This window comes from Phocoena phocoena, chromosome 4, assembly GCF_963924675.1.
Source record: "Phocoena phocoena chromosome 4, mPhoPho1.1, whole genome shotgun sequence".
Taxonomy (NCBI): Eukaryota; Metazoa; Chordata; class Mammalia; order Artiodactyla; family Phocoenidae; genus Phocoena; species Phocoena phocoena.
In genome coordinates, this window is record NC_089222.1 from 131,420,942 (window position 1) to 131,434,283 (window position 13,342).

A 13,342-nucleotide genomic window follows, 5' to 3' on the forward strand; every position below is an offset into this window, starting at 1 on the left:
CAGTTCTCATGTTCCAGAACTCAGAATTTAGGCATCATTTACTCTGGTTTTACCAATTTTCTGGGTTTATTCAGAATCCCTGGTCATCTTTCATGTAACCATCCTTAGGATTTTTAAAAAATGGATCTGAGAGGTTGAGAGTTAGTCACCATATTAGCTTTCAGAATAGTGGTTATGATGAATTGTACCCAGTAGATAATGAGGAAGCTGATTCTCATCTCCTAAGTCTGTGCTAAAAATCTCAGGTGGAGGAAATTTCGACACTGAACAAAAATGTCAAAGTGTGTTTCCCACGCTTATCCTCACCTATGGCCCAGACCCAATGGTCTTCCTTTCACAGACCATTTCCCTGCTGATGCTTTAAACTGGCTCTTCATTGGTAACCACTCCCTACAGCCCTGTCTTGCCTTCCTTTGGCTATAGCACGTAGACATCCCTAACTGATTTTTCCTGGCTCCTTTTAATGCCATGTTTTCACCACCTTTATGTCCTTTCACCTCTTTTCTTCCCTATTTCAGTTTTGTTCCCACACCTAAGGCTTGATGCTGACATTTTAGCTCTCTCAGATTCTATATTTAAGCTTCTAATTCTTTGCATGAAGGCATGCCCTAGAATTCTTTGTTTCCCTATCTGAGGTCTTTAAACCAAAAAATATATCTATGGGGGGCACAAGTTTACTTGATGGGGCCAGATACACAAGGATCATCTTTCTTGGGTTCATTTTTATTTAAAGATTTTATTTAGAAAACTTTTTCTTCCATTAAATTAAATGTAACTATAATGTTGAATGTTATTCTCTCTCTCTCTCTCTCTCTCTCTCTCTCTCTCTATCTATCTATATCTATATCTATATCTATATCTATATATACCTATTTTTTAAAGAATTCTTACATTTTTCACTTGGGGTGGCTGTCCAGCACTATACTCCCAAGCTCTTAGGGTATAGGAAAATTTATTCTCTTCTAACATTAGTGATAATTTCATAGAAAACTTTGAAATGTGAAGTTAACACTGCGGCAGAACATTTTGATATTGATCTATGTACTTTTTCCAATTCTTCTGAATCTCAACTCTTTTTTCTATTTTTACAGTTGCAACAGGAGCTTTTATATGCATTGCCCACAGGGTAGGATGACACAGAGAAAAAAAAAAGAGGTAAATTTGCAGCTTTGAGTTTTTAAATAAACTTGTATAGACCTATGGAAGCTATTGCCGTCTTTGAAGCAATTAATTACAACAGCCATGTGTTTGAAAGAAGAAAAAAGATAGTGCTTTGAATTGTAAATTTGCCTTAGAGCCTTCAGGATCCAGCATATAGGACTGGTCATAGTGGTGAAGATAGGACTGTTCAGTGTCTGCTTTCAAGGAGAAATGTCTAACCAGGTGATGACACATCCTAGACGCTGAGGAATACCTGAGAAGGGCTCCCTCACTTGCCACTTCTGGGGTTAAACTTCCCTCACTTGCCACTTCTAGGGTTAAACTCCCAAGAGGTGGGACAAGGAAAATAGCCCGGTAGGTGAGGGGACCTAAGAACACAGGGCAATTGTGCCCACTCTCTGTTCTAGACTCTCAGAGGAAGCAGTCACTTGAGTGGAGAACTGTCCTCTGTCTCCCATGGCCTCTGAATAGTCTCAAGACCAGTTGCCCCAGAAAGGGCACAGAAGTGGCAGACAGGTATCCCATTCAAGCCTGATGGCCAAAGAACAGACAGTTGTTTCTGCAGTGAGGATAAACTTCAGGTGGGCTCACATACCCAAGGGTAAGCAACTCTCTTTGCCTAAAAGTGGCAGAAATGTTGGTCTGCATGCCAAACCAAAGTGCCCACAGTGTCTTCTCCTCTCTGGAGTCATAGCCAGAGGCCAATGTAACTTTCTTCTCCAGGCCTCTAGCTTTTCTTTGTCTTCATTACATCTCCAAAGCCTGCATCAGCCCCTCTTGAAGCTAGGAGCCTGCATGCTTCCTCTGGATTTGGTCTCATATGAACGTGACCAGGCTCTGTTCTGATAGCCTGAGTTAGTACCATGGGGACTGGCATTCCCTCACTTCACAGAGGAGAGGGCCTGGTCCTTCTGGCAACTCAGAGGCTGAGTTAGGGCCATAAAAATAAAATTCCAATAAATTCTTTGCATGCCTCGTTTCATGCAGAGAATGGCCCTGCCTTTGAGGTAAATTGACTCTGATGTAGGTTTTCAGATCCCCATAGTACCTGTGGACATAGCACAGGGAGTCCTTGGGGTACCAGCTTATACCCACATGTAGTGGATACACTTTTTTCTCAAGTTACAAACCCAGGTATAGAGAAAACAAAAAAACTATGCGATGCCGTTAAAAAAATAACAGAATTCACCGTAGCTTATCGGTCCCCATCTGCTAGTGGATCTTGTCAACTCAAGGTAACTCACTTTTGATTTAAAACTAAGTTTTCATTTGGTTAATGGCTCAGTTAATACATGCCTCTTCTCATCTCTCTTCTCCTTTTTTCTTTTCCAGGGGTGTCTGGGCTTAGGAGAGGTTGATAGAGGGTCTTGGCATTGGTGATAGTGGGAGAAGCTTGTCCATGGCCACCCTCTATCCTTTTGATTCCCCCTGGGGTGTGACATCCTGCCAGGCCATGGATGCTGCTCTCTATCTCTGCTGCATCCTCTGAGATGACTGTGGTCTCACCATGGTCTCAATGTCAGGTCTACACTTTGAATCGTTTCCCGTCCAGCCTCAAGTCTTCCAATCCTCTGGTTCTCCTCAGCCCTTCCACAAAGCTCTTTGTTGGGAAAGGCCATGAATTTTTAGATGCTTTCCCTGGAATGCTCTGGGGTTAAGCAAGACTCTATGAAGCTGTTCAAAGGATCACTGCCTAGACATTGATATTCTACCATTCAGGAGACAGTTGGATGTATGATATCTCTAAAAGTCTTGCCATCTCCTGGGTTACAAACTGTGAACACAACAATGGCACTTTCTGTTCAGGATCCACCCTGAAATTTTCTGAGGTTTCTATTTTCCTGTCCCTCTAAGTTAGGACTTGGCTCAGGGATGGTCATTAGGCCTTCTCAGGGATTCGGCTAGCATTTAAGCTTAATGATTTCCCTTTAATATGTTCTTTCTTTCCTAGTGGTCAAAAATGGGTCAGGGATTGGAAAAAGAGGTAAGAGAACATTATTATGTATATTTCCTCAACCTTGACCCTCTGGGATTTAGCTTTTGCTAATTATAGAAAAACTTTTTGAATGAAAACAACTAACTTATTTAACAAAGCACTTAGCTGTTGAGATTGAAAGCCATGGTTTTTAAGATTTTTGTCTGTGCTACAAGTTTGTAAAATCCACTTAAAACTGAAAAGCTAGGACTTTGAGTCATCTCTAGCATGGAAGCAACGTATATAAAAATCTTGATGCTTGATGGTGGAGGAAGGTAGGGGTAAAATCAATGGAGAATAAAAGCACATCATCCTTTTCCTTTGTTTCCTTTTGTCTCTCTTTAGCAGAATTATTTAAGTTCCACTTACAGAATAGTTTCCAGAGCACTCCAGCCCCGTTGATCTCCCTCGTTCTGGAATTGTGATTAATTGGTTTCATAGCTTCGACTAGCTCCTAAGTTTATCCCCCCCCCCATTTTTATACCTAGTCTATAGGCTCACCAAAGTCAAAAATTATTCCACTTCAGAAATCTTCACTGTGTTTGTAATGATTTGCTTATGATTTATTGAATGGGAACCCTCTCAGTCTTTGATGCCATGATAGCTGTTTTTCTCTATATCCAGAGCCAGGCATTCTATCCTAAGTATTGGCAGGGCAAGGTAATTCTGTTTATTACCATAAGAATTTAATGTGTTCAACATAACCACACAATCTTAATAAATATATAAATATATATATAATATATATATACACAAATATGTTAATGTATATACATATATGCTTAAGTGTGTGTGTGTATATATATATATATATATATATATATATATATATATATACACATAAATTCTCCAAGTTTTTTTTTCACTGTTTCTACATTTTAACTTTCTTCCCACTTTCTACTAGAATTAAAAAATATCGTGGTTGGAAAAGAATTTTAACTGCAACCCCCTCTTTCCACAGATGACAGAACTGAGGATGAGGGAAGTACAATGACTTGCCTAAAGACACATAGCCATTCGGCAGCAGTACAGAGACTTGGATTCTTGGCTTGTGATTCCCAAGTCACCTTTCCATTGGGCCACAAACATCTTTCAGAGTTTGGATTACATGGTGGTGCCAACTTGAACATTTGAAAAGTTATTTCTAAATGGATGTTAATTGCTTTCTGGCCTCTCTGTTAATTAATGAATGTTTGGGTTTCCAGGCAAAGAAAAGCCTCTTTGCACAATTACAGAAATAACCTGATTAGAGAGACTTTTCCAAATCATTTGCTAAATAAGTTAATCAGACTACAGAAGAAATAAAGCCAAGGACATTTGGATATTTGATAATGTACCAAGTGACCGTGAGGAAAGATAAATACTAAATGAGAGCAGGCTATCTATAGACAGTAGTTTTTTAGTTCTTATGGTTGGTAAAGTCTAAGTGATCAAGAGAACATTCGTTTTTGAAGTTGGAAAATCGGAATATTTTAATATTTTAAGTCAGAACCCTCCAGTTGAAAAAAGACAAAAAATTCTGGCTAAGCTGAATTAAAAATTTTAATCGCTAAGGAGAACTACAGTAACTTCTTTACATCACTCTGGTTTTACTCATTATTTTTGTGTGTATTTGGATGTATACATTGTAATGTGGAAAATCATTGCTGTGCAGTACGACCAATTAGCCATGTTTGGGCTGACAACTATGAAGCTTAGATTCTGCAGGGTGCTGAAACCACATAAAACATTTGTAATGTTGGTTTTCTATCACAAGAATGCCTTTCTTTTTGCAAAGAAAATTTCTTTGAAAATTTAAAGGAGAATCCCATTTTCCATGATACCAGTCTCTGTGGAAAGGATTTTGAAAGCAAAAATGATTTTAATATGCTTGTGCATCTGGACATAAAATTCCATAACTGTAAGAAGCATAATGAGATGGTTCCTAAAGGCAAGTTAAAACTGCAGCATCGAGCAGAATTTTTTCATTATCAATAAGAGTTAATTAATAATGTCACTTGGTACAGTGAGATGAGCAGAAAATAGTATAGGAAGTAAGAATGCTTTGCTTTCCTTTTGCTTTTCAAGGCTGTTCAGGCTACTTTTAAATTGCTTACTAGGAAGTAGACCTTAGAGTATAAGGGTCATGGGCTTTGAAACTAATTGGGATCCATTATTTTTCTGCTTTGCCACAGATGGCTCATATAGAACATAATATAGTGCTAGGCAAATGCAGTGAGGTATTTAGAAATAATTTTCCTTGGATAGGTTTATAATCATATAATCCAGTTGATTTTCCTAAGGGCACAATCTCTATCCAACATGTATTCTTTAGGTAGTTCTAATTTTGCTGGAAAAACTTTAAAATAATTCAATTTATAATTTTAGTCTAAAACAAAATAAGCTTTAGTTTTTCCCTTACTACATTAGGTTATACAGCATTGTTAAGAAATAAATTAGACATTACATGCTCCATAGTTGTTGATGTATTTTTCAATCTTTTCATACCTCTCTGCTCTCTTCCTAAATTTAAACAATATTTCTCAGAGTATAATCCACAGATAATCTGCCAGTGTTAATAAAAACTCACACTTACCACCTAATTTGAAGTCACACTGCTGTATTCAAGTTAATTTTAATAAAAACTCATGCATACCAACTACTTTTCAGTAAAACAATGGTATTTAGGATTGTTGGGAGAAAACTCATGTAAGAAAAACTATTTTAAAAAAGCCCTGCATTGAAGATAATTTTATGAAAAGTCATGACCTAATTTTAGGAAAAAAACCCTTCTATATTTAAGCTAATTTTTATGCAAATCAATGTGCACAACTAGTTTTAAGCATTCATTTTCAGGTTTAGTTAAAAATTCCAATTCCTGGACTGTACTTACTGAAGAGGGACCTCTGGAGTTACAGCCAATAATCTGTATTTTAAATAATTTCCCCAGGTAATTCAGATGTACACTGAAGTCCAAAAACCAGTGACATAAAAAAATAGAGTTTGAATTTTTTTCTTTTATGTTCAAGATGCTTTTTTCCCCTAAATTCACTTAAAGTGCAATGGCTCCTCTTGGGGTCACTGTGGTCTTAGTGGTCATTTACTTGATGGCAAGAATTGGTTGTCTGAGAGCATATATTATATAAAAGGAGAAAGAGGAAAGTATAAGAAACTCAGGGTCTGAAATGAATGGCGGATTTCTCAAGGGAGGAATAAAGCACAGAGAGAGAGCAGAAAACTACCTACTTGAGTATCTTGAGTAGGCCTACCACTTATGGCTGAACAGGAAGATTATCAATTGAATATAATGACATTTCCATCTCAAAGATGTTCACAGATTCTTCTTGGATTCTCCTTAGAGAGGGTTTATTAAATATTTGATGCTAAATATATGCTGTATATCTTGCTTGAAATTAATGATCCTGCCTCTAGAATCAATCAGTAAATAGCAACAACTTATTGAGTGCCAATTATACACAGAAGAGTATGCTTTAGGTCATTACTACCCACTAGAATCAACAGAGTACCTTAAAAACTGCTATTGTTCTGCCCCCACTCCAGATGAATGAAATTAAAATTTCTAGAGTTGAGGTTCATACCTTCCACTGTATGTTTTCATAGATTGTCATTTTGGATCCTTCCCTTGGGTGCAATGAACTTTCCATTGATTTTTAATGCTTGTGAGAGGGAAAATGGTCTTAGAGATAGTTTGAACCTCTAAATTGAAAAACCTGTTTTCCAAACCAACTCTCTTTTAAGGTATGTGTTAAATTGTATTTATTGCTCATTTTACCAGAGAGCAATACTTAATTTCTCTATAAGGAACTAACGTCTGTTAACCAATATTTATTAACAGGCCTCTTATAAATGATTTAATTTTCTATGCCATTATTTTATTTAATTATCAAAGCAAATGTAAGTCAGTATATTACCTTCATTTTTCAAATGAGGAAATTGAGGTTCAGAGAAGTTTCAGAAAAAAAAATCCCCGATAATAAATGTTATTGTTTATTGAATGGCAGCTCTGTGCTAGGCATGGTATTAGGTGTTTTGTTCATTATCACTGGATAAGATACACATTATCATACAAGTGTTCCCTGTAGAAAATTGGTCTGTCAATATGCTTTGGAGGAAAAAAGATTCTGTGATCTAACAGGTTTGGGAAGTACTGGATACTTTTCCTTCTTGTTGAAAATTCTCAATGTATTGTAACATATTAAACATACTGAAATGTCATGAGTAAAGGGGCGTTTGTCCTAGTGCTCCATGGGTTACTCGACCATGAAAATCTTATTTTATTTTGTTTTTTTTGCGGTACATGGGCCTCTCACTGCTGTGGCCTCTCCCGCTGCGCAGCACAGGCTCCGGACGCGCAGGCTCAGCGGCCATGGCTTACGGGCCCAGCCGCTCAGCGGCATGTGGGATCCTCCCGGACGGGGGCACAAACCCGTGTCCCCTGCATCGGCAGGCAGACTTTCAACCACTGTGCCACCAGGGAAGCCCAAAATCTTATTTGAGTAACACTTGTCAATGAAAACCAGTTTGAAAAATACTCCTTCAACACAACCTTATGACCTAGAAACTATATCCCCCATTACATATTAAAAAACTAAGGCTCTGAGAAATTCAGTTATTTGTCTACAGACATTCAGCAAGTGACTCCACTAGAACTTGAACCTAAATTTGGCTGATTTAGAAAATTCTCTTCTGATTCTACGTCTAGGACTCTGGGTCATTGACTCTGATATCTATTTTGGAGTCACCTGTTAGTAAATGTTAACCTCTGAAATAAAATTGTGGAAAGGATTAAATGTAATACAGTAAGTCCCCTACATACAAAGGAGTTCCTTCCGAGATCGTGTTCATAAGTCCAATTTGTTCATAAGTCCAAAAAAGTTAGCCTATGTATCTAATCGGCTATATAGTACTGTACTGTAATAGGTTTACTTTTCACACAAATAATACATAAAAAACAAACAAACACAGAAAATAAACGTTTTTAATCTTACAGTACAGTACCTTGAAAAGTACAGTAGTACCAACTACATCACCGCTGCTTTTATGCTTGCTTCTGGACATCCTGGACTTGAAATAAAGACACTATACTACTATACTACTATACACTATACTACTGTACTCTATACAGTACTGTACAGCAAAGTCCACAAAAGCACAACCACCTGTAGAGAATGTATGCACGTGACAATGTATGCCGGATACAGGAGTTAACTTATGTGACTGGACATGAGAACGCACGTTTGCATCTTTGAAAGTTCTCAAATTGAAGGTTTGTATGTAGGGAACTTACTGTACTGTATGTTAAAACACTTTGAAACCATAAAATAATATGTAACTATCAGAATTAGGTAGTATATAGAATCAATGAATTATGTAATATTTATTTCAACATCTGATGGGTTTTTTTTTTGTGTGTGTGTGTGTGTGGTACGTGGGCCTCTCACTGTTGTGGCCTCTCCCGTTGCGGGGCACAGGCTCCCGACGTGCAGGCTCAGCGGTCAAGGCTCACGGGCCCAGCCGCTCCGCGGTATGTGATATCTTCCCGGACCGGGGCACGATCCCGTGTCCCCTGCATCGTCAGGCGGACTCTCAACCACTGTGCCACCAGGGAAGCCCCATCTGATGTTTTTGATTATGAGGATGTGAACTCTGATCTAGGGCAAATAGTATGTTGATTTTACCCCAATAACAGCTAATAAATGTCAGTGTAATTTATAGACATTTCCTTAAAAGTATATTTATTTAAAGAAGAAACCAAGACTGAGAAACAATCAGGGCAAGAGTCAACTCTCCTGAACATGTTTTACTGGAGAAATCTAGAGTTGATTGAAGAGACTCGTGATTCAGAAATTGGAACCCATTTAAAGCTAAGCAAAGAGAAGGCAAAATGCTACATGATTGCACAGATGGTCTATCTCTACTTCTGAGAAATATATTTTTGGGGGATCACTTCACATGTCAAAAGGTAACCCCATTAAGGAGAACAAAGATCAACTTATCCCATATTGAGGGAAGATGAAGGGCATCTTCAATTCCCCTGTTCACTGTGAAGAGGGAAAGAGCTTAGAGGGACAGCAGACATCCTGTCACAACAAATTAAGTATGTAGTTGGCTTTCTATGTCACAAACTCAGTTAGAGTGAAAATTATTTACAGCATTTTGAATGCAGGTGGGAAATAAATCTACAAAGATCCGTAACTAATGTGTATGGAAATTCTTTCGTCTATTAACTTTTTCCTCCTTGTCCTTCTCCCCAGCATACTTGGAATTAATTGAAAATGGCAAAGGATCCAGAGGAATGAGTGTGAAAGTGTCGAGGCTCAGAAAAGATTGCTACAAAAACAACCACTCTCTTAGGACAGGAATGAAATAACATCTTGTGAAAAGATGTTCTTCAGTGCAAAGAATGAGGGCAAGTGAGTGGAAAATAGAAGATGCCAGACATTAATTTCTACCTTAGGACTGTGCTTGGAGCTTGCAAAATATAATCTATAACTTGAAAAAAAATCACAGTTCCTTAAAGATTCTGAGCATACTACCTATCTGAACCTACAGAAGATTGTTAAGCTCTACAAGTAAATGTTACTTGAGAGCTTGATGGTAATGAATTTCTCTGCAGGGATCATTTTTGACTCTTGTGTCTTCCTGAGTGACGTTCACCTTAACTAATGCTCTTCTTCCATGACACCAGAGGTTTCAAGTTTAGTTTTCATTTTCTGGGTCACTTTTTTGAATCTTTAAAATCTAAGACTTCTTGGAATCTCAGTGTAAATAGTACATTTCAAATAGTAGACTCAATTTGAATGAAAAATTAACATTGTTAAGGAGTTATTATAAAAAGATGGGGCTTTGGGTACTTGGAAAGTGTAGATCTACAGAGTGTATGGTACAGGGAGAAGAAAAGAGGAGAAAATAAGGTTCACAAAGATGAAAAGAATTCCTCCAAATATCGTTTTGTTTTCATGCTTTGCACTGTTGAAAGTCTGAATCTACTTTTGCATGAGGCAAGAGTTGCTTATTTTTAATACATGAAAATACAACTAAGATAACCATTCTCTTGATGGTATAGACAATTCCTGTAAACACACATATCTTGGAATCTGTATACACCTAATATGCTGCTGTTTCTATATAAAATGCACATGTGTCTCCAGTGCATTGAATTCAATGTTCAGAGTACATGAGTTTTGCTATCTTAAAACAAGGATAGGGATTATGGCTATGTATGCTTAGTAGATACAGACATCATCAACACCACCAATTAGCAGAAGCAATTTCTACTTGGCACAACTTTTTTTTTTTTAATGATTACACAGTGTGAATTGAGGACTGTGTCCGAATCCCTCTCTCCTCTCGAATTAATTTGCCACATTCTAAATCCGTAGATAAAGTGGTTCCGGAAGTGGAGTTGGTTGGATGGGTTTGCTTACACTGCAGTCCATAAAAGAAACAAAAAGCCTTGCATGCAAAAGAAATGAGAAAAATATAGAAAAAATGAATAAATCAGAAGCAAAAATGGGCGTTTAAATGAAAATTTAAATCAAATGAAGCTGGCAATTATGAGAAGCACATTAAAGCATAACATATACAAGCTTTTAGTTTTCAAATTATTTGCATAAAACAAGACACCTCAAGAGCAAATCGAAAGTTAAAGCAGATCAGTCCATTCTCCCTTTTAATTAGACAGTTTTCTCTAACAAGGTCTCTGAAAATGGTGCTTAATGTTCTCACAATTGCCTTGTAATTTTGGGAAAAATTTCAGGATGAAGCCAGGTTATAATCAATCATCCCCATCTCTAGGAACTTAAGGAGAGTTTCCACTTAAAGGAAGTGGGACTCGTATGAGATTATTAATGAAAACTGGCTACATTATTTGTGGGGTCCAGAACAAAATGGAAATGTAGAGCCCCTTGTTCTAAAATTATTAAGAATTTTAAGACATTGATAGCTGAGCATTAAAGTAGGCCTGTTATTAATTGTTTGTAGTTTCAAAATTCTAACAATACTTTTAAATTGATTGGGTAACCAAATACTCTACAATGGGCATGAGCTTTGTGTTTTGTTTATTCTCATATGCCTACGAAGGAATTATCTTTAATCACCGTCATCTTATTCAGAATAGTGTAAGCTCTTGATGTGATTTTCATCAAAACTAAAAGTAACAGGCAAAAAATGGTTGACTGTTGAAATCAACGATAATCCTAAGATTTGGAAAAATAGACTCTTTAATATATTTTATCATCATTCTGTACTGTTCATCATTTTTCTGGCAAATATTTTTGTGAATTATTCTTTTACAAAATGTACTTTGATAGAGGTAAATGCTCAGTTTCAAAATATTACATTTATATCTTTATATAAATTGCTTTGCATTAGTACATGTGCTCAGTACCTACACTTAGGAGATGTAACATTTCTCTCAAAGATCTTTTTATATATTTTCCAATTTTGGATTTACTTCTTCCTTGCTCTATCTAGGGTTTCTATCTTAAGGGTAAATAACTGTTAAAGAAATTAACTGAGTTTGGAATTTTTGCACTGTCATTTCAAATAGTGATAATTGAATTTAGTGTATAAGGTGCTTCCTTCTTCTCATTAATAAATGATGGGGCTACAGTACCAGGAGTACCTGGCAGGGATTCAATAGCTCTTAGCTCTAACTCAAAAATGGCCATTCTGGGCATCTAGTTCAATAGACTGTTACAAAAAAAGGGCAAGCATCCTTTAAACCCCGAAACTTAAGACAGATAACACAAACCAAAAACCACCCGGTCCTAGAAAGAGATGACTCACCTGCTCAATGTCGTTGTTTTTCCGTGATTTGTATATAAATTCTCCAATGGCTACAAATACAGAAAGGACTAGTCCAGCAGCCAGAACAATGAAGATACCCCCAATATTTTCTACTCCCAGAGCACTGGCCTCTTTGTTGTCTTCCTCAGGGCAGCCATTTCCCCGCCACCATTTCTCTTTCATCATATGCAGTTTCCCCTCTTCTTGTAATTGAAGAATAGCAATAGTAATTTTATCCCGGTAAGGAGAGCCTGTAAGTGAGGTAATTTGGATATGGGTCACCCAAAGGCTGAAGAAGATGTGAAGAAGGATTACTGTCTTAGGGGTAACTACTTTATGGCTGTTGGAAAACCCCAATCCATAAGTTGACTAGCAAAGGGCAATCCTATATTTTGAAGGATCTAAATAATTGGACAGCAAAAGACTGACGTGTTGAGATTAACTCTTAGCCACACTGTCTGTTCCTTTTAAACAAGGAAAAGCTGAGCTGGGAATTCCATGACATCCCGCTGCTTCTGGTGAGTTTTTTATGAATCTTTTCCCACATTAGGGAATTTCATTGTTTAGATTCCACTTTTTCTAGGTTTTTTGATGTCTAATATTTTGACAGCCTGGCTAAATGATCACCAGTACTCCATAGGGTACTCCTATGGGAGTAGCTAGACATTTCCTAGTCTCCTTTATAATTCATTGTGGTGATTGACCGATTGCTAGCCATTGGGAGCTAAAGCGATGTATGATTATTTCCAGTCCTGTCTCATAAATCCTCCCAACATGATCCTCTAATCTTTCCCTCTCTTTCCTTAAATACTCAGCATGGGAGAAAGGATTTTAAGTCACTAGGAATACTGGAACCACCAGTTAGAAAGGGATTGGGTCCCAGGATGACTGCATGAAGCAGAATCTCTGTTTCAACCCACTGTTGGACCATGACAAGTTCAAGAAATAAATATGTTTTGTGTTGGCCACTAAAAATTTGCAGATGTTGGTTATAGTAATTTGTCCATACTGACTAATACACCTGTTAAGATACTCTTATGAGTAGGTTTTGAATAAGTTAAACAACATTCAGCTAGGTTTAGAAAATTTGCAAGCACTTTAATGATATTATTTATACTCTATTTTCTAGTAATGCCTTTGAACTTTTAATTATGTTAGGGCTAGAGAGCATCAACATGGTCCTGCAGCCACAGCTTGTCCAACACTGGATTCCTATGTTAATTAAAGCAAAGGAAGAAATTAAAAAAAAAAAGATGGTAAGATTTCTTTCCCTAATTTTTCCTTGGACACTAAGGATTTTTGTAAGTGTTTCTTCTACTTAGTAGGAAAGTAGTACATTCTAGCTCTTTCTGTTTGTAAACTTTAACGTTCTTCTTGGTGGAAATAGAAAAATGCAAAAAAAGTAGCAAATAGGAA

The 13,342-nt window shown here is 37.1% G+C and overlaps 1 protein-coding gene across 10 annotated transcripts in view; it reads right to left on the reverse strand.

Annotated features, from left to right (window-relative positions):
• The window catches only part of GRIK1 (glutamate ionotropic receptor kainate type subunit 1), a 419,735-nt gene that overhangs the window by 5,633 nt on the left and 400,760 nt on the right, over nucleotides 1-13,342 (reverse strand). For 7 of the 10 annotated variants that reach the window (XM_065876420.1, XM_065876425.1, XM_065876424.1 and 4 more), the window contains one exon: nucleotides 11,927-12,177. In XM_065876420.1, the coding sequence (XP_065732492.1) occupies nucleotides 11,927-12,177 (251 nt within the window). Of the gene's footprint in view, nucleotides 1-10,441; nucleotides 10,592-11,926; nucleotides 12,178-13,342 lie in introns of those variants that run through there. The other 3 variants (XM_065876422.1, XM_065876421.1, XM_065876419.1) reach the window with 1 other exon arrangement.